Below are 22,630 nucleotides of genomic sequence, written 5' to 3'. Positions count from 1 at the left end.
AATGCATCAGTGAATTATAAAATATAATTTTCAAACATTTATTTGTAACATTAATGTGGACACTGTAGTGACAAAGTAAATGTGGTTTAGAAAACTAGGCTTGTTCTGTATTAATTATAATTTTCCCTTTCACGGTAATCATTTTTTATTTATTTTGGTTGACTACCTACAGTATTTAAATAAGTAGTAAAGACTGTGGTGGCTTAATGGGGTTGTAACCTGTTTGTATATTTACATAATTTATTAGATTTATTTATTGTTGTGTGTTTATTTGCACAAGTGTGTACTGGGCCTCCAGCCTATCAAGGGCTAAACCCAACTTAGTGAGAGAGGGGGAAAAAAAAAACAGAGCAAAACTTGAAGGTATTTTGTCGTCCAGAAGGAGATTATTATTGAAAAAGAACAGGGTTGTAAAAGTCCCTGAAGATTTTGTTAATTGGGTTAACAATATAGTTCATGCAGGGCAGAATTGTTAAGGACTTGAAGGGTGACAAAGAAACATGAGTGGGCAGTCTGTACTATTTTGTTTTGCTTGACATCTGACTGTTTAAACTCTTCAATTAATGAAATAATGACAACTTTTAAAGGAGTCAGTACTTACTTGATCTTTTGACATAAAGGTGCACGTAATTAAAATTTTGGCAGCTTGATTTTAATAAAAGCTGTTTGTGGTCTACTAAAGAAGTTTACAGATTCTAAAATGTAACGTATGTTTTTATTAGGGATGTCAACGATTAATCGATGATCGATTAATTGTCGATAAGAGATGCAATCGATTAAGGCTATCGATGGTCGGTTAACCGATTCAATGTTGGGCTGCGTGCGGCTCATGCGCACTCAACACGTGCGAGCGGCTGTGAGTGACGGTGACGATATATAAAAGCATCATCATTCATTCACAATGTACAAATTAAGCTTTTAATGTGATTTAAACTTTAAAGTACATTAAAATAGAAACAACATAAAAGTTCTTCAACATTAAATGCAATAGAAATGTAGTTACTAATCGTTTCATCAGATAACTGTTTTATATCGTGCGCTTTGCAGGGCTGCGGGACACAGTGACAGGACAGGTAGTCTATTCATTCCTACAACTTGTTAATTCATTCCTACGAATTATTAATGTGGCAATTGTCCATGTTTCATTAATTTTGTTCCCTAAATAACCCATGATTTAAGTGAAATAAGGGAACAAATTAATAAATCGAACGAATTCTTAATTCATGAAATCTTTAATTTCCCTTCCCATGTTTACCACAGTAAGAGATGCGAAAACAGTTATTAAAAGCGAAAGATAATAAAATAAACCTGGGAAATTAGAGGGTTAGACTATGAAGATTTAGGAAAAGAAACAATGCCTAAATATACTGAATTTGTGGAAATTCGTGACCAACCGGCAAACCAGAACAAAGCCGCGTAAATGAAGACTATGGGGTCCAAAAGCATGGTCGCGATCTAACATTTTCCAGTTAACCTATTATTCCTCTAATAAACAAAGCTTTTATACCACACTTGTCATAATCAGATCTTATCATTTCTAAATAAATAATTGCTGGATTTAAAACAGCGATTAATAGGCGCTGTGACCGACACATTCCTGGAGCATTCAGTTTAAATAGACCGTAGTATACCGGTCCACTCTGCTGTTATGCCAAGGACGTTTTTGCTCATATGAAGAGGATCATCTTTTCCGTCTATATGCGAATGCGTGTTAAGTACAAGCCTAGTTTACATTATAAATAATAGTTTAACATTCAAATACATTGCGAATATGGAAACATTTCGATTTGTGCCGAATGAGACATGAGCAATAACCTCCAAATAAATCTAGCCAAAGCCGCGCTCGCTCATCCTCGTCTGCACGCATGCACTGTCACGATCTAATGCGCTGTATGCCGGATTTTTAAAAATCTGACATTTTCTAGGACAGAATCCAGCAGGATCAAATTAATGTGAGCAACTGTGTTTTGGTGCAGCATCGCCGATGTAGTTCACTTAATGTGCAGCGCAGTCACACGCGCTCCACATTTCGGATAATTTTATACAATAATGTCAGTTGAAAACATTGCAATTGTGCTTTAAAATACAACAACGAGCACCACAAAACCATTTAAAGATGCGCGTTCAGCGTTCTCCGTGCGGGATTGGAAACTGTCAACAAAGTAAAATGACCTCAAAAGTATGGCGCGCTCTCTTCATTTGATCAAATGATCATAATCGCATCTATTCATTTTATAATCCTGCTACTAGCATTTTATTCAGACTAAAACCTCTTTAATTCAAGTGAGAAAGCGTTTTGTGTGTGTGTGTGGCTTTTGCACATCCTGTCATACCGCTGACTGCGTGCCTGCAATAGACGCATTTTGCAGTATTATGGTTAACGATTAATCGATTAATTGATCGTTAATTTAAACGACGATCGATCATGGAAATAATCGAAATTTGACATCCCTAGTTTTTATAGTACAATTGTTTAAAAAACAAAAACAATTTTACTGTAAAATTACATTAAATGTAAATTTAGACCTATTAAAGTTATTCACTGTTTATAATATGGAAACTTTAGTAGAAACTGGTTTTTACTGTAGCATTTTTACTTTCTTTACTGATAAATCACAATAATTTTTTACAGTCTGTTCACACTTAAAATCTGATATTGGCTACAATTAAAACAACAATGTGAACAGCTATACAAAATCAGGTCTGAGCAAAAATCAATCGTAATTGAGCATTAAGGCTTGCAGTGTTAATGTAGCCTAAGTATTAAGCACTTTGTTTTATTATCTCCTGACAGTGATTTTTTTTTATATTTTAAGAATAAATGGGGTAAGCAAAAATGACAAACTGTTTCTTTGCATTTATTTAGAATTTTTACTATGTTCATTTTCCTCACACAATAAACAGACAAACCTGAACTTTGTATTTGTTGGAAATTACTTGATGGATCTCTAAACTTCTCATATATATGTGTCTAATCTGAAAACTGTACATTTATGGCTTTCAGCTTTTAATGTTGTTCTAAATTGTTATTTATGTATTAATATTACTTTGTACTACTGTCTGTTAAAAATAAATGAAAAGAAACCAAGCATAAAAAATATATTTTTTTTTCCTGTTGTACCGAAATTGTATTGAACCATGACCCCCGAAACAAGGTATGTACCGAACCATGACCTCTGTGTACCATCCCACCCCATTATATAATTATGGTAACTATATAGTATACTGGTAACTATAAACCCTCCACCTTTCCCAGCAACACCTGTATAGATCTGCTATGGTTAATTTCATGTATGTTACATGTGCAGCAGCATAATTTCTGTGGATGTACTGGCAGCAGCAGCACTGTGGCAGATCTATTCCACCCAAACCAAATACATTAACATTGTCATGTCCATACCATGCCAATATTTCCAAGAATTGACATGATAGAACTAGTTATCATTATTGTTAGCTTTCTTGGTATGAACGGGTGTAATTTCTCCAATCACCTTGAAAATACCAGTGTGCAATACAGGTTTCTGTGTGTATGTTTTACCTGTGCGCAAGTCCACATGTTGCAGTTCATTCCTCACAAGCCCAAGGTTGTTGGGAACAGAGGTGGCAAAGGACAGAAAACTAGTCAAACTAACCCATTCGATTCCTCTGCAAGAGATGAAGTTATCAGAGAACAAAATTAGAACATTTCATCTTTAAATCTAATCAGCAGAGGCTCATATGTTATTAATTTTGCATTGATACAGCTCTTTTCATGTTTATTACTGTGATGTTGCTTTTGAAAGGCAGGGTAAGTGATTTGGTTAAAAAAAAAAATGTTATGCTGTTTGATAGTATCTTCACATCCCAATAACATACACTAAGTTACATGGTCTAAAATGTATTTATATACAGTATCTTTATATTGAACTATAAAATATTCATCCAACCATATCCCTTTTTCCAAGGGCTACAATAGGCAGTCCAATTATTTTAGATGAGTCTACCCCCAAAGATTACTGTTATAAACATGAGCCGCGTCCAAAAGGTAAAGGGGGAGGTGTTGCTTCAATTTATAACAATGTTTTCAGGATTTCTCAGAGGGAAAGCTTCAACTATAACTTGTTTGAAGTAATGGTGCTTTATATAACATTATCCAGAGAAACAAATGTTAATCCCCTGTGATGTTTGTACTGGCTACTGTATACAGGCCACCAGGGCACCATACAGACTTTATTAAAGAGTTTGCTGATTTTGCATCCGAGTTAGTGCTGGCTGTAGATAAAGTTTTAATTGCTGGTGATTTTAATATCCATGTTGATAATGAAAAAGATGCATTGGGATCAGCATTTTTAGACATTTGGAACTATTGGGGTTAGACAACACGTCTTAGGACCTACTCATTGTCAAAATCATACTCTAAATCTAATACTGTCACATAGAATTTATGTTGATGGTGTTGAAATTATGAAGCCAAGTGATGAAATCTCAGATAATTATTTAGTTTTGTGCAAACTTCATATAACTAAAACTGTAAATTATTGTTGTCATGAAACCAAATTAATGTTTCGATACCGACACCAAGTTAAGAATTGCGATTTCAATACTTTTCCTATACTTTTCCTGAGAGGGGAAAATACACTCTCAAATATCATTGCTGTGCTTTATTTTAAAATCGGGACAACATTCTAATCATATAACACACTAAAAAATGAACATATGAACATATATTAATATATATGTTAAACATTTGAAAAAAATATGCAACATCAAAATCTAAAAAAATAAAAAATAAAAAATAGAGCAACATTCAATGTAAAAAAAGAATATACTGAGCAGCATTATCTTAGTTATCATAAGAAACAGAGTAATAACTATCTTGATTCTGAACTTTGAATACAAATATGAACAGCAATTATATTAAACAATGTTTCTGAACTAAGAAGATTGAATATCAAAATATAAATAATATCAATTTAAGCAATGGCATTCAAGGTAAAAAATAAATAAATAATAAAATTTAGCAGCAATATCTCAGATATTGTAACTTATTCTGTCAGTTGTGCAACCTTTCCTTTCAGAGGAAAAAACTCAGCCAGTGAGCTTTATTGCACGTCATCTTTATTAAGCGTCATCTTTTTCTACTAAATTGTGGACCGGCGGCCACAGTATCACTTGTGCTCACACATGCAGCCTATTGATGTGCGGGTCGGGTTTTTGTCCAACCCAAGCGCCACTTTTATGAAATAATTTGGCCCGCCCCGCAAATAAAGTAACATTTATTTACCCGCCCCGTGCATCGGGACATCACGGAAGATGCATTGCTACTTAGACCTTCGTATTGCAACCTTATCAAAGAACCTAATAAAATATGAAAATATATACTACAAATATTTAATACAGGCTATATGAAATTGCACTGGTGATAGTTCATTCGAGCACAAATCTTTTAGGTGATTGAATCATTCTCGTTTACGTAATCCACTAGCTCATATTTCTCGGAGTATGTGATTTGTTGAATGTAGTGAACGAATCTGCCCTTCACTGAATGAGATCGAAAGATCTTCTCATTCGTAAACAAGTTTAATGATCTGACACATCTCATTCGTGAATGAAATGATTGAGATTATATTACTGGGTCAGTGAGCATGTAAACCTCGATCAGCAATCAGCAGATACAAAGTGCAGTTATAGGTACTGTGCACATATGCTTGTTTTAATATTTAGCAAACAGAACATAACTCCACGTTTAATCCCTGATTTATTAATGTGAATATATTATAATATGAACTGTCTGACCAAACAATTAAAATGTTAATTATGCAAAAAAAAACTCATGTTTTGTTCATCTGAACAACTTATTTAGAATATTTATTTAAGGGTATTATGCACACATTTTAATAAAGCCAAATCAGTTTTTGTCACATGGTTATGTTACGTGTTGGAATAATGACTCCGTCTACTCAATGCTCATCACTGCAGCCATTCATGTGATGGGAAAAGATCGAAAAAATAATTATATAATCAACACTTCCACGATTCGTTAATCTCGACAGCTGAAATAGCGTATATATATATATATATATATATATATATATATATATATATATATATATATATATATATTTGAGAGGGGTTCCACATGTAATACACATTTCGAAGGCAAAGATGTCAGCCAATCACAACAGTTCTTGTTTACACAGCAGGCACGCCCCTTCAAACAAAGCAATCAAGCCAGAGGGCTAATATCAGGATATAAAAATGCTTTTTATTTCTAAATTTTATATCAAATACTATCAATATAAGTACACCTAAGGAAACATTAAAAAGCATTTAAAGAAAAGGAAATAATCCATGCCATGGGACCTTTAAACAGCTCTGAAGCCAGTCGTGGAAAATCCCCTAAAATGCTGAGAGGATGCTATTGCAAAGATTCTTCTGAAAATTTATGGCAAATAGTTTTTTATGTTAATTTTCAACATTTCTACCGTATTCTTACCGTATTTTCCACACTATAAGGCGCACTTAAAAGCCTTTAATTTTCTAAAAACTGACAGTGCGCCTTATAATCCAGAGCGCCTTATATATGGATCAAGCTTTTGTTGACATTCCCTTTAGCACAGCTCCATCTAGTGGATGCATAACGCAAACCCAGTCAAACGTTTGAATGAAGTATCTTCTATTTTATGCACTTCATAATCCAGTGTGCCCTATATATGAAAACAGTTCTAAAATAGGCTATTCATTGAAGGTGCGCTTTATAATCCAGTGTGCCTTATAGTGCGGAAAATACGGTAATGAGGCATTGTGCTTCTTCGACACTCTCAAATGTCAAATATCAACACATTTTAAGCAGCTCTATCTTTAGGAACTTTTAGTGTCTTGGAAATCTTCAAGAAGCCTTAGACTTTCTAATGTAATACAATTATTACTTCTTTGTTATGTTAACTTTGTCATAGTTGCTACTTAACTTTAGCACACATATGGGCAATGTTTATGCATGTGTAACAGCTCAAGCTAATCTATCTATCTTTTATACATTTATTATAGATCTTGTGGAAATATAAAAATATATATAAAACAAAAATTTGACTGATTTCATTTGTTCACTTATTTTTCTGAATTTCTATACAAATAGGTTGCAATAACACTTTGTTTTACACTTTTTTTCTGTGTACATATCATCTACTTGTTATTTACAATAACTGGGTAATAACTAATTACTAATCCTGAACATTCACCTAAACCTAACCTTGACCATGTAGTTACCTTATATTCCCCAGCACTTGCATATGAAAGTACACTCTAAGTACATGCCTGTATTACTATTGCAGAAAGAGTAATGGTCAACTTGAATCACGTGTGCCTTAATAACCAATTACATTACAGTCTTGACGCTATTGACTTTGGCTTAGAGTTGTGCGGAACTCAATCGTCATTAATAGTTACATAGGAATAAATGATAAGTGCCATTAACTGAATCCCGCCTCAGTCTTATATATATATTCTTCAGTGTAAACTCTACAAATAGTTAAACCCAAAAGTATTGTATAGTGTAAAATATGCTGAAGATTAGCCAGTAGGCTGTAGATTAATGAAATGATGAATAGTTTCCTCTAAAAATCTTTAATGTAGTGAAGCCTTTCCTCCATTGACATCCAAAAAAAAAAAATAATAATAATAATACAAATAATAAAAAATGGCCTCTGGTCTCCTTTCCCATGTATTGCTAAAGTGGAAGCGTTAGCATTAGCAGTTATGCTTTTTTGGCAAAAGATTGCAGGCCTGCCTTCTAGCGGCTTTGGTTTAGCTCTAACCCCAATTAAACACACCTGAACCAACTAATCAAGGTCTTCAGACTCACTAGAAACTTCAGGGCAAGCAAGGTGGAGCTGATGGACCTCAAGGAGCAAGACTGGACACCTCTGGTCTATGTTGAAGGTTGGTTGTGTTAGTTCCCTTGCCAGTTTCTCTTGTGCAGTGCCAGTTTTTGTTTTCATTTGATTTTTTATATAGCAAATAAAATATAGCTCATTATTTAATCTCTCCCGCGATGTGGCAAGAACAATTTGTTTAAAGAATGACAATAAAAATAATCAAAATTACACCAGCATATTAAGTAATGTGTTAAATAATGTTCTTATTCCTTCCTTTTTTTGTGAAGTGGTGGCATAAATAGAAGCTATAATCAAAAGTTTACATTGTATTAAATTCCAGATGAAGTTGGTACCAAAATACAAATAATAAACAGAAATAAATATATCGGCAAGAGTTGCCGGCTTTGTCTGGATATCTTTCTTGGAATTCACTGGTTTGCTATTCACTAGAATTAACCACTTCTGTTTTTTTTTTTTTTATGAAATTCACTTGCCATTATGAATTATGACACAGCTTGAATTGTTAGTACATTGTGTTCAGTTGCCACTATTTTATGATATTCTAACACAACAGAATGCATGTACAGGTCTATGATACCAGAGAAAAACATGGCTTTTTACCTGACTTCACAAGAATGGACACTTAGCTCTTTGTGCAGGAGGCCACTGGTCAAGTTGTACACCAGCACAGAGCCATTGCTGGAACCTAATGGGCAAACACACAAAACACACAAATAAATGCTGCAGTTGGCTAATTAATATGACTGGATTATTATTTCAATCACACTCAGTAAGTCATTATTATTATTATTATTATTATTATTATTATTAATAAAAATAATAATTGGTAATGATTTAGTTGTTGTATCTCTTGTCAACAGATCACAGTTTTCATTCTAATCACCTTAATTATTACTTACATTTTTGTTTTGTTTTGTCTTTTATTGCAAATACCAATCATCATAATCATCATCGCAAAAATATAATAATAATAATAATTATTATAATAAATATTAAACATCATCAAAAATCTCTAATGACACTGTTCACAAAACATCCTGCTCAGACTCGACAGAACATCATTCATCTAATCAGTGGAGGAAAGACGAGTCAGATCTGGCACTGAGAAGAGATTTTAGTGAGAGCAAATGAGGAAGTCTATAAGAGGAAGTAAACTGTTTCAGAGGGCTGAGTGATGGTTTATGAACGGTTTATGTTGAGGGTAGGTTTTTCTGTTAGCTTTCATAGAAATGTGTAGATTAAATGAATGAATCATGATTCTACTTCTTATGCTCAGCAGTGATATTATTGATCCGTGCATGTTCATTAATATGTTTTATTAAATTGTGACCATACATCAGCTGAATTCCACTGAAAACAACTGAACAAGCACAACTGAAGTTGTGACCAGCAAACATCCTACACAGATGCAATGCACTGACTAGTGACAACACATTGACAATCTGTGCAACCCTAAATTGAATTGTGATGCGTTTCAAATTATGAGGTTGTTGGTGATACCCAGTCCTAAAATAGATATGTATGGTGGCCGAGATAGATCATGGCACTGAAGAAACACCAGCAAATTAAGAAAACATCATCATCAGTTTGACAACACATGTGCTGCAAATAAACACATAGCAACCAGATATATTCTGAGGACTTATGAGGTCCTTAAACATTTATTTACATCTATTTACATTCATTCAATTAGCAGACGCTTTTATCCAATGCGACTTACAGATGAGGACAGTGGAAGCAATCAAAAACCACAAAAAGAGCAATGATATATAAGGGCTATAACAAGTCTCAGTTAGGTTAACACAGTACACGTAGCATGGGATTTTAAATAATATGATAAAGAAAAAAGAAAAAAGAATAAAAAAAGAACAGAGCAAGCTAGTGTTAGAGATCTTCACACACACACACACACACACACACACACACACACAATTGCATAATAAATGAAAAGAAAATAGAATACAAAAAGATTAGAAAGGTAGTTAGATTTTTTTTTTTAAAGAAAAGAATAAGAATAGTGAGTGTTAAAGTTAGAGGGTCAAATAAAGATGTAAGAGATGTGTTTTAAGCCGATTCTTGAAGCTGCTCGGATTGAGTTGGGGAGGTCATTCCACCTTTCAACTACTTCCATGAATGCCAGTTTTGGTCAGTATATTGCAAATAGTGGAGTCATGAACAGTGATCATTAGTGATGCAAGAGAGGCCTGCAGTTCCCCTTGGGTCTTTTGTGACTTCCCGAATTGCACTGTGTTCTTGGAGGATAAAGAAATATAATGGAAATAATGGCTCTCACTGTAGTTATTTAGAGTCCAAGAACCTTTGCTGTTTCCCTTTGCAAATTCTTGCTGTTGAAAAGTTCTAGATAAGTGTTGATTTAATTGAACATTTAATTGCATCTAGTCCAGCTGAACCACATGAATGCACTTTCATAGATTTTGTAATTAGTAACTACAGGGGCAAATATATTTGTGGGGCGAGTGGGGCGGGGCCAAGAGACGTGGGAACGAGGAGGGAGGCCAGATGTAGAGATGTAGGTCTCGAGTCCCACATAGGAAGGATATAAAACTGGAGCGACGACCGTGAAGGATGAGAGAGGACCAGGCCTGGGCCATTATTTTATGTTTTGCTTTTTATTTATGCGCACCAGTCGTCCGTGAGGGGCTGGTGCGCTGTTTTGTGTTTATTTGTGATTATTAAAGTTGCATTTTGATTGTCCACCGATTCCTGCCTCCTTCTTCCCGATGAGTATGGAGATAATATCATTACAATATTGTTATTCAGATATTATTTAACAGACACTATTTCAACTGAACAGAGATGACATCAATGAATTCAATGATGAACTGCCTTTAACTATCATTTTGCATTATTGAGACACTGTTTTCCAAATGAATGTTGTTCAGTGCTTTGGCGCAATGTATTTTGTTTAAAGCACTATATAAATAAAGGTGATTGATTGATTGATTGATATTAGATAACTGTTTTGTTTAATAGAAATAATATAATTTAAAACTGCATTTTGTGTTTAAACAGATTGCCTTTGCTTTATGTTTGATATACATAAGCATGAGCTAAGCATGACACACATCCAAAAACAAGATGCTATTCGTGTAAATATTGCACACCCCTGATCATAAAATAAATTTTATTATTTTTCATTAGCGGAAACTTTTGACATTCAAAATACTACGGACTAATATAAAATATAATCAACATTTACCTGTTGACTTCTTATAACTTCCACCCAACTCCTAGCCAGTTCCATACAAAAAGCATTCAAGCCAAACTAAACATATTCTGGGCTTGACGCTCATGGCACAAGCAAACAGCACCCAAGACAAAGCCAGGAAGCCACTGTGCAGGATTTTAAAATGTCTTTATGTTGTATTTATTAAGGGCTGAGATTGTACACCAACACTTTGCTGTTTGTGTGTGTATTATCCTTTGTGTTTTGTTTACTGTGTGGAGATGTGCTGATATCATGTTTGGTCTCGTTCTGTATTGCATTCAATGTTTGTGCTTGCTCGTCAATTTGTTTAAAAAAAAAAAATAAGTAAAGTGTGTTCAAGCGCCAGCAGAAAACAGTGAAAAAATATTAAGAGAAGCAGTCTTTATCAGCGAAGGTTAAAAACGGCTTGTGTGTATCAGAGACAATTTATAAGAGACATGCCATTTCCTCAATCCTCAATGCAACTATATAAGGAAAACCCGTAACGGCAAATGGCAGTTGTATGCACATGTCCCGCCGCTTCCGCTGGAAACCCAAACGTCTGCTTTTAACAGTCAAGTCGGGAAACATTTAAGCCTTTTTTATCATATTTTACTTTTGTTTTACTATTGTTTCTATACATGTAGTTTTTATGTCCTGGTGACCATTGAAGGTGCAGTTCTAACTCTCTGTCCATTCATTTATATAGGAGCCCGGTCTTGTTAGTCTGAAATAGCTGCCCGGAGGCGTTGCCAAGATGGCGGCGGAGTGGCATGACTTGCCTAAAAGGACTTTGTGTTAGGTAACGCTTGTTTTGTTTACTGTGTGGAGACATGCTGATATTGCGTTTGACCCACTGATCTATACACAAATCGATGCGAACTCTATGGGCGCCGCCATCTTGCCGTCAAAGTGTGACAGTGTGACACTTGCCGGTGCCCTCAAATGACATTTCAATGAAAGCGGATCCTGCTCATTAAAGAAAATGTCTGGTGAAAGGGAACATTGGGTAGATGATGTCAGGCAGTGGCCAAAACTTACTGATAAAGGTCATTTATTGACAACCTACTGTAATAATGTAAAAATATGTAATTTTATTACAAAGTGCATTAATTGATGACAACAATAAAACTGACGCTGTCATTACTAGCTGTGTTGCTAATATGTTTACAAGTTTCAAATAACTATTAGGCCATCCTTAAAAATATTCTTGTTTGCCAATAACCTGACCGACCCAATTAATAATTTTTTTCCCCTTTTAGTCCGACCGACTTGCCGAATGTAATTGCGTCAAGACCCACAGATTTTTTTTTTACTCTTCAAACAACTAACACAAATACAATAAAATGTGAGACACACACAATTGACGCTTTTCATACGCTCTCACGCCACACATCCATTTTCTCACGCACAGAAAAATTGCGAAGCAAAGAGGACACTGAGACTGACAGATTAGACAGAGCAAGTTACTTATGATAGAAAAACAAACCTCAGCTCTCAGATTCTGTCAATTTTATTACAAAATTCAAACAATAAATACTCCTCCGCTCGACCGGGAACTCTGTGTAATCCGCATAACCGTAAACATGCGCAGTCAATGTGCAACAAAGGTTCATGAATTTCACAAACAGTTTTATTCCAGACCTGTAGTTTTGTGCTGTTGTTAAAACGGCCAACCACAAAACACACTCTTCCCGGCATTACTGGACAGCACACGTACTAAAAAAACTAAATAAAAATAACTTTTCGTACGGGACCAACACACTACTTCTGCTACTTCCTTAGCAGCACGGCACGCAGTAATGACGGCACTGCTTTACTTCCGTGTTTCGCTGGATTTGTGCATAATATAGAGCTGGATTGCTCATGACGTCATGAAAGCGAAGCTGCCGCGCTGCCATATTGATAATCCCTAGTGTGTGTAAACGTTCTATTGAATTAATAGGAATTTGTATGATTTTAATGAGAAAACATCATATAAGTCATCGTTTAGTACCTCTGTAGTATCTCTGAAGTATCTCTGTACATTACTACTAGGGCTGGGATATACGATTATTTTTTAAATGATTAATCTAGCAATTATTTTTTCGATGCATCGATTAATTTAACGATTATTTTTTTCAGACCGATTCGATTTTGATTATCTCCCCATTAATTGACTACTAACAATTTATACATGTTGATTTACATATCTTAATGAAAAAAACATGAATTCCTTAACATTGCAATATATGTTTATTGCTCTTAAAATTACAATATAAAAGACTGACTAAGAATGCATTACTTTGCACTTTTATAGAGATAGCATTCAATAAAACATTGAAGCCTTGAAAACACATAGCTTACTGAAACAAGCTTACTGAACACATAGGGCCTAGCTTACTGAAAAAAGTTATTCTTTCAGATGAAAATAACAACATCTTGATGTCTAGCATTCAATAAAAAGGTCACCCAAAATACTTGTTTAGAGCAATTGAAAGAATACAGTAACCAATGTAAACTTGAGGGCTTTAAGCTAATACAGAGAGTGCTTTTCCAAAAAAATAAATAAATAAAAATTAACAGGGAGCCAGCAGCCTGTCATGGAGAAAAAAAAATCTCTGAATGCTCCACGTGAAACTTTGGCGTTCCGCACTTTTTCTATCGTGTTTAATGATTTTGATTAATATGCACAATGGAGAGAGAGAGCAAGAAGCGCTCGTGTTGTTTGAAGACTGTGAGTGTGCGCCCGCAGCCGGGGCTCTCTCTCGTACACGCCCTGTCAGGCGCAGCGATCAAATAAGATCAATGCAAAAAAAAAAGATCAATGCAGAAAAACCCCTGGATTGGTTATATAACGTTGGACTGAATGTTGATCTGACAATCGCGTATATTCAGCGCACATAAGGTAAACGTTTTTTAAAGAAATAAAAACAGGTCGACGAATCGATGCGCATATTTTGCGTCAACATATTTTTTGTCGACGTATTTTTCGTTGTCCCACCCCTAATTACTACAATGCAAACACCCTAGGCATGTAAATAGATTTTTTTTTTTAAATGTTGGGAATTTTCCCAACTTATAAAAAAGCTATGTTCATTACAGTAGCTAACATCATGAACATTATAAACATCTGATGGACAAGACCTCAACATATAACAAACGACAAAGTGTTCATTCTGAAATATGAAGAACGATTTATGCTTTGTATACCTTTATTTGACTTGCACAGTAATTCATTGTTTATTTAATTTAGTTATAGTGATTTTATTCGTACAGTAGCTAACTGCAAATATAGCAACAATGATTTAATTAACAGCATTCATTTTTAAGCAGTTAATGATTTAAAAGGTGGTTAAATATGTTATTAATTTAGCTTACAACATTTCACATGGAAATGGTAATAAACATATGCGTGATTTTGGAGAGTCTGAAATAAATGTTGTTCAATCAGGACAGTAAAAATATACACATCATAATGTATTCAGAGAAATTGACTATATATAGTAAGGATTTAAAGACATGAAGCTTTATTTCCAAGAAGTAAGTTAAGCTTTTCATTTCAGTATAGAGCAATATTAAAAGAGGCTATTGTATTATTCAGTGTAATATATTCAAATCCATTTTAGATACTAATACTTTAATGTTTAATAATTCCTGAATAATTATGTTCATAAAGAAATAGGCTATATTTTGTGTTGGAATGTTACCTGTGTCGGCAGTGCCCAGCAGACACACCCACCTAAACGATTTAAATAAATCACTTATCCTGCCCCAAAAGACCGTAAACACTGCAGATAACATATGAAGTAAACATTAATTTACATACACATAACATAAAAACTAAGCCCGTTTGACTGAATTGCTTCAAATTTGGTGATTTTAGGTCAGCGGTTTGAAAGTGACTCAATGGTGCTCTCTGCCGGTAAGGATTAGCAAAATGGCGGATCGAACACTTCTGGTGGTTTCACTGCGTGTTGGCAGTTTAGAAGGCGATGAGCAATCCAGTCATCAGTGGTTTGGCTTCATTCTATATCCCATATCTTGTCAGTGTCTGCACTTGCTTGGCCATTTGTTGTGAAGAAAATAAGGAAAATGTGTTCAAGCGGTAGCAGAAAATAATGTAAAGAAATACTCTTTGAGAGAAGCAGTCTTTATCAGTGAAGGTTAAAAGCAGCTTGTAAGTGTATTTACCTGTCTCATTAGTGTTTAGTGCAGTTGTTGTTAAAAGGTAATGCTTGTTTTGTTTACGGTGTAGAGACGTGCTGAGATCGTGTTTGGTCTAGTTCTGTATCGTGTATCTTGTTAGTGTCTGTGTTTGCTTAGCCATTTGTTGTGGAGAAAATAAGAAAAGTGTGTCCAGCTGAAGAAATGTAGTATTTTTGTAGACGGATATATATATATTAAAAAAAAAAGCTGTCACATTAAGAGTGTAAAAACCATCGACTCTACCGGGCAGGCACACTGGCAAAGGATGAGTATAGCTTTTTATTTCTTACTATATTGTTTTTTTTTCGCACATGTGTGTTACTGATGTCTGATTTGTATTATTTGTTTTGTTATTTATTTGAATTTTAGTTAAATTATGTCTGAATTTATTATGTCTCTATAGGTCCCAGGTTGTCTTTATTAAGTTTTAGTATTATAGAATTATATATTATTTATTTTTTTGTATATTTTCTTACATCATTGTACTCCAATACCAATTGTTTTTTTTATTTTTTGTTTTATTTTAGTTTTTCATATAAATGTTAAGTTAATGAAATTTTGCTGTATGCATTTGTCATTTTTATTTAATTTATTTCCTTTAAAAATGTTTATAGGCAGTATTTTTAAGTTTTAGCTTTTAGTTTTGGATCTGTTTTAAGCTATTTTAATACTACAATTCATTGCTTCTGTTGTCCTAATTTGATAGTCGCTTTGGATAAAAGCGTTTGATAAATGAATAAATAAAAAAAAGTATAAATCCTGTGGCATGTTTAAATGACTGGTATTTTAATTTGAAGTACTCACCCACAGCCAATAAGGGCTGGTAGTGGTTGATGTTCTTGGTGGTAAGTGGAGGGCACATCCTTAGGGAGAATGGGGGCATGGGCAGGCCAGACAGCAGGCCTGTCAACAGGAACTTCAGATGTACTTCCTGTTGATTTGCCTGAGGTCGTGGGGAGTCCACTCCAGAAATCAGACTGTGACCTGGAATAGGGACAGATTACATAATTGATCTTACACCATATCAAACAACAGAGCAGCTCTTTAAAGCTGCTGTATAGCCAAATGAGAGAATTAGACAATTAAATAAAGATCATGAAAGACCAGATTTGCTCTGCTCATTTGAAATGAAATGAAAAGATCTGATCTACTATTCAGTCATATTCGCAAACCACACAAACAATTTCCTGAAACCAAATGGTTTAATGGTATGGAGCACAGAGGAGGTTTCAGAAGTAAAAATATAATTGCTGGGTTTGACAAACTTTCATGTCTTAATACAGGACTGCAAGTACACCAGATATTCCTCAAGCACAATTGCATAGTTTACATTTGAAATATTTCGTTTGCTTCTATGGTTTCAAATTGTTCATTGATTGTGTTCACCTGTGTCCATAATCCACCCTGTGTAAACATTCCTCTCAGATTGTTTAATAATACTTATATATATATATATATATATATATATATATATATATATATATATATATATATATATATATATATATATATCTCCTATTACTATTGAACTAACTGAGATGTAGCATCTATCTATCTATCTACCTAAATATCTATCTATCTATCTATCTATCTATCTATCTATCTATCTATCTATCTATCTATCTATATATATCTATGTGGATTATGGACACATGTGAACACAAACTAAATATTTCAAATGTATATATATATATATATATATATATATATATATATATGAATATATATATGTATATATATATACATAATTAAGACTGCTTATCAAGAAGGTTTGGCAGCAGACTTGCACTTGCACTCTCAGACACTTGCGCATTTGCTAGCGACGTCACTCGCAGTCTTAATTTTTAATTTCGTTCTATTATTTTATAACTTTTTGATTGAATCTAACAATAATTTTCAACAGTAGACAGGTGAGAGAAGGGTCTTGCTGGAGACTTGCACTCGATGTCACTTGCAGTCTTTAATTTTTAATTTTATTTTTTTATATTTATTGGTCATTTTTTGTTTGAATCTCTCATTGTACAAAAGTAGCCAGGTGGTGAAGACAAGAAAAAAAGAAACTAAATTACTTGCACTCTCCGCTATCTGCAACGACACTGGCAATTGACACAAATTGTACGTGTTACCAATGGAGACAAGATGCTGTGGTGGTGATTAAATGATTAAAAATAATTTAGGACTATAATGCACAGGGTCCTGCAAGAAAAATACAAGACCCGCAAATCCGTAGCCAGAACAGCAGAACATGAACGCAAGGGCAAAGTCTCTCGCTAAGCGTTTTCCTCCTGTAGAAAAACATAAACATTTGGTAAAAACATCACTTAATGCATTAAGATGCTATTTAAATATCAAATTAAATATACCGTATTTAGTACCGTAATTAGTACCGTATTGAGTACCGTATTTTCCACACTAAGGTGCACTTAAAAGCATTTAATTTTCTCAAAAAACGACAGTGCACCTTATAATCCGGAGTGCCTTATATATGGATCAAGGCACTCTGTCAAAATGTTGACATTCTCCAGTCAAACATTCCCCAAACCCAGTCAAATGTTTGACTGTAGTATCTTCTATTCTATGCGCCTTATAATCCGGTGTGCCTTATATATGAAAACAGTTCTAAAATAGGCCATTCATTGAAGGTGTGCTTTATAATCCGGTGTGCCTTATAGTGCGGAAAATACGGTATACAGTATTTTCCTCACATACAACAGAACGTGGCATAATATGTGACACAATGGACTAATAAAGGCCAAACTCAATATACTCCTCTACATTATTAAAAAACATAACTAATATGTACAGGCAAGCAAGTGTGCCCAGAATAAACGCAACACACAATGTTTCGCGTTGAGCATTTTTCTATATAGAATCAACTGTTTACAGGGGTTTTATATCACTGTCTTTGTCCATTATGCTATATTATGTGTTTTATTTATAATGATTTCCTATTGTAGGAAATGTTTAACATACAATTTAACAAATTGCGTTCTGTACTCGGCTGCTTACCTCTATGGAGTTTATCCTTTTAAAATCACTTAAATCATTTCATATTGCATGTTCATATTTGCTGGTCTGCATATACTTTGAGTCAACAACAAGATATATAGGCTAGGCCTACTGAATTATCTTTATCATCTTAGTCCGTTATTGTGCCACATTAAGCGTTTTGACAAAGTTTGTGCATTGTGTTCATTGCCATCTTCTTGCCTTGTAGTACATTAAATAATTACTATATATCGAGTTTGGTCTTTTAATTGAACTTAATGTATATTAATATTCTGCTGTCCTGTGGCCACGGATTTGCAGGGTCTTGTCTTTTTCTTGCAGGACTCTGTACGTTACAGTACTAAATTAGTTTTAATCATAAAGTCACCATCGCAGTGTCTTGTCTCCACTGGCAACATGCACGATTAGTGTGGATTGCAAGTGTCGTCAGGTGGAGATTGCATGGACATTGTAATTTAGTTTATTTTTTCTTTTCTTCACCCCCTGGCCATTGTTGTAAAATGTTGAGAGATTCAAACAAAAAGTAATCAATAAATAGAAAAAAATAAAAGACTGCAAATGATGTCAATAGCAGAAGTGCAAGTGTCTGACTCTTCTCGTGTTTATATGTTCTGGAAATTTTTAACAAGTCAACCATCATGATTCATATATTTTGTGTTATCTGAAAAACAGAACAAAGACAGATAGCAGAGTGTGACCTCAGGTTCTTCTGTCTGAAAATATATATACTCAAATCAAAGGCAGAAGAATGATTCTTGATACACTTTATGTGTGGTATATCTAGAAGCTAGAAGGAATGTGTGTGTGCGTGTGTGTATGTGGGAGGATGAATATCTTACCTATCATTGTATTCAAAGAAATATCCGGGATGCATTTTTGACTCTGATGTAAAGGTGTCCCACAGAAATTCACAGGAGAATACAAAGGAGGCAAGCCAGAACTGAAAAAAAAGGATTGTAGGTCAATCTCACAAACAAACAAGTTTGTGTCAAGTCCTGTTGGAAAATGAAATATGCATCTCCATAAAGTTGGTCAGCAGCAGCAGGAAGCATGAAGTGCTCTAAAACTTCCTGGTATACGGCTGTGTTGATCTTGGACCTCAGAAAACATAGTGGACCAACACCAGCACATAAAAATGGCACCCCAAAGATCACTGACTGTGGAAACTTTACACTGGACCTCAAGCAACGTGGATTGTGTGCCTCTCCTCTCTTCCTCAATACTCTGGGACCCTGATTTCCAAAGGAAATGCAAAAATTTAAATTAAATTAAATTAAATGTATGCATTTAGCAGACGCTTTTATCCAAAGCGACTTACAGTGCATTCAGGCTATCAATTTTTACATATCATGTGTTCCCGGGGAATCGAACCCCCAACCTTGCGCTTGCTTGCTTGCTAGCGCAGTGCTCTACCAGTTGAGCTACAGGAACAATTTACTTTCATCAGAGAACATAACTTTGGACCACTCCACAGCATTTCAGTCCCTTTTATCTTAAAATGCTTCTGACGCTGTCCGTTGTTCAAGAGTGGCTTGATACAAGGAATGCAACAGCTGAAACCCATGTCTTGAATACATCTGTGCGTAGTGGTTCTTGAAGCACTGACTCCAGCTGCAGTCCACTCTTTGTGAATCTCCCCCTCATTTATGAATGGGTTTTATTTCACAATCCTCTCCAGGGTGCAGTTATCTCTATTTCTTATACACTTTTTTTTTACCACGTTTTCCTTCCCTTCATCCTCTCTATTATTGTGCTTGGACACAGAGCTCTGAGAACAGCAAGGCTCTTTTGCAAAGTGCTTTTGTGTCTTGCCCTCCTTGTGCAAGGTGTCAATGGTCGTCTTTTGGACAACTGTCAAGTCAGCAGTCTTCCCCATGATTGTGTAGTCTACAGAACTAGACTGAGAGACCATATAAAGGCCTTTGCAGGTGTTTAGAGTTAATTAGCTGATTAGAGTGTGGCACCAGGTGTCTTCAATATTGAACCTTTTCACAATATTCTCATTTTCTGAGATCCTGAACTTGGGATTTTCCTTAGTTGTCGGTTATAATCATCGAAATTAACATTTGAAATATATCATTCTGTGTCTAATGCACAAATATAATATACAAGTTTCACTTTTTGAATGGAATTAGTGAAATCAACTTTTTGATGATATTATAATTATATGACCAGCACCTGTCCATTTAAGTGCTGTCAAAATTAGCAAGTTAACATAGGCTATTAATTTTTTCAGTTTAACGTGTAAAAAAAAAAAAGAATTTAATGCAATTAACGCAAGGGCGGCGGTAGAGTTGGCAACCACACTCACAACAGCAACTTTTGTCTCTTTTTTTCCTTCAGACACACACTCCAACTTCACCTCAGTGCTAGGCGCTAGTCAAATGAGTATGGAAAATTTACAGGTGACAAGGGAGCTTCAGTAGAGCAATAGTGAACTGCGGTCAGATGAGATAAGGCTCAGGCCTCATGTCCATAGCAGGACTTAGGGGCTGGAAGCCCAGCTTAAGGTTTTATTTGGGCGCACGAGCACATTATGTTATTTCACACACGCAAAAATGAACCTTCAGCTGGCATGATAAAATTACTTGCGCACAAATTATGGGTTAAACCTGCTGGGTTGCGTCGCTGGGTTGTTTCAGGCCAGCGCTGGGTTATTTAACGCGCCTTGAAGATGTTTAAAGGGGGGGTGAGATGCTCGTTTTCCCTCAATATCCTGTTAATCTTGAGTACCTATAGAGTAGTACTGCATCCTTCATAACTATTTTATTATATTCACAAGAGAAAGATAGTCTGTACTGATTTTTCCGGGAAAAACACGACCGGCTGGAGGCATGACGTGTGGGCGGAGCTAAAAAATCAGGAGCGCCAGTAGGCTTTTGCGTTGAGAGCATGTGGAAGCTGTGACATTAACGTGAGGGAAAAAACATCATCCAAAACAAACCATGGCTTACAGTCAGATTCAGCCGTTTATTTATGATCCAGAATCAGATCCCGAGGCTGAAACTGAACGAGAGCAGCAGCAGCAACGAACCCGGGTCTCCGGCATGGTAGGCGGACGCACTAAAAAGGAGGCAGAGATATTTTAAGCAGTTTTACCCACCGCCTGTGGTTCCAACACACGATCGTGACCCTTTTTCGTTGGGATTGCATCATCCTTAAGAAATAAACGATACGCAAATCCGTCGTCAAACTGGGCCTTGTTTGTAAAACAAGCATCTTCGAAATGCAGGGAACAAACAAAAACACTTGCACAACTCCGTTGATGCTCTGTAAAAATAAACTCCATCCACTGGTCCCTTAATGCTGTTTTTTTTTGGTAATCTGTGCAGGGTTGTCTTGCCCTGGCAACCAAAAACACACTCCTTTTGTGACATTTCGCGATGCTCGCTCTGATCAGTGAATGCCTGTTGTGCTCTCAGTGCTCTGCTATACGGGAGCGCGCACTCTTCCGGCAGACGTGCCCTTAGGACCCATATAAGGAAATTCCGCTCCATCTAACGTCACACAGAGCCATACTCAAAAAAAACTTTCCGAAACTTGTGACAAACCGGAAGGAGTATTTTGGGAATAAAAATACTCCTTCAAACGTACAACTTAATTTTTGAAACTTTGTTCATGTTTAGCATTGGAATCCAACTCTTTAACAGTGTAAAAAATTCAGTATGCATGAAATAGCATTTCACCTCCCCTTTAAATCGCTCCCTAACTGTCATTTTGGAAGAACAATGGGGCAAAGCCAGGGCTTTCAATGGTTTTAAGGTAATTTTATTTAATGTTTTCTTTAATATTTTAAATTGGCAGAATTATAACTTTTTCGCGGCAGCAATACTGTTAAATTTCTATAGGCCAACATTATTTACGTTAAATGATGAACTGTTTACCTCAAACGGGCAACCTACGTTACGTTACTTGCATAATCATGTTAAGGTATCTAAGACGACAGATTAATACAGTTTTATTAAGTTTCAGACAGTGACGGATGGCTGAAATATGCGAATATCTGTGAAAATAGAGGAGAAATTAGTTTGTGACACTGAAAAGCGAATTTAACATTTAAGTGATTCAAATGAGTTCAAATAAGTGAATACGACTTTCTGCTTTAATGTAAACGCCTGCATTTGTCCATATCGACATGTAAATCATACAAATTACGTACAATATAGTCGGACCGCAGGTCTAAAAGAACCGACGATCCGGTTCAAATAAACCAGTTCAGTTATTCTCGAACAAAGTGATTCCCTCTTTTACTGTCTATGGTAATTCCCGGTAAAGAATCGACGTCTCAGGGCATTTCTTTTTTTTTTTTTTTTTTATGTCTCAGGGCATTTCAAAATGAGCGCACGCACAG

General features: G+C 35.3%; 1 protein-coding gene across 2 annotated transcripts in view; it reads right to left on the bottom strand.

The window, feature by feature from the left end:
• wdr11 (WD repeat domain 11) overlaps nucleotides 1-22,630 on the bottom strand; it is a 136,706-nt gene that overhangs the window by 76,209 nt on the left and 37,867 nt on the right. For both annotated transcript variants that reach the window (XM_026279099.1, XM_026279100.1), the window contains exons 9-12: nucleotides 19,119-19,219; nucleotides 16,075-16,254; nucleotides 8,475-8,559; nucleotides 3,539-3,645 (exon numbers count right to left, since the gene is read on the bottom strand). In XM_026279099.1, coding sequence (XP_026134884.1) covers nucleotides 3,539-3,645; nucleotides 8,475-8,559; nucleotides 16,075-16,254; nucleotides 19,119-19,219 — 473 coding nt within the window. The remainder of the gene's footprint in view (nucleotides 1-3,538; nucleotides 3,646-8,474; nucleotides 8,560-16,074; nucleotides 16,255-19,118; nucleotides 19,220-22,630) is intronic.

Source organism: Carassius auratus, chromosome 13 (genome assembly GCF_003368295.1).
Source record: "Carassius auratus strain Wakin chromosome 13, ASM336829v1, whole genome shotgun sequence".
NCBI classification, from domain to species: Eukaryota; Metazoa; Chordata; class Actinopteri; order Cypriniformes; family Cyprinidae; genus Carassius; species Carassius auratus.
This window is presented reverse-complemented; position numbering and strand designations above follow the sequence as displayed.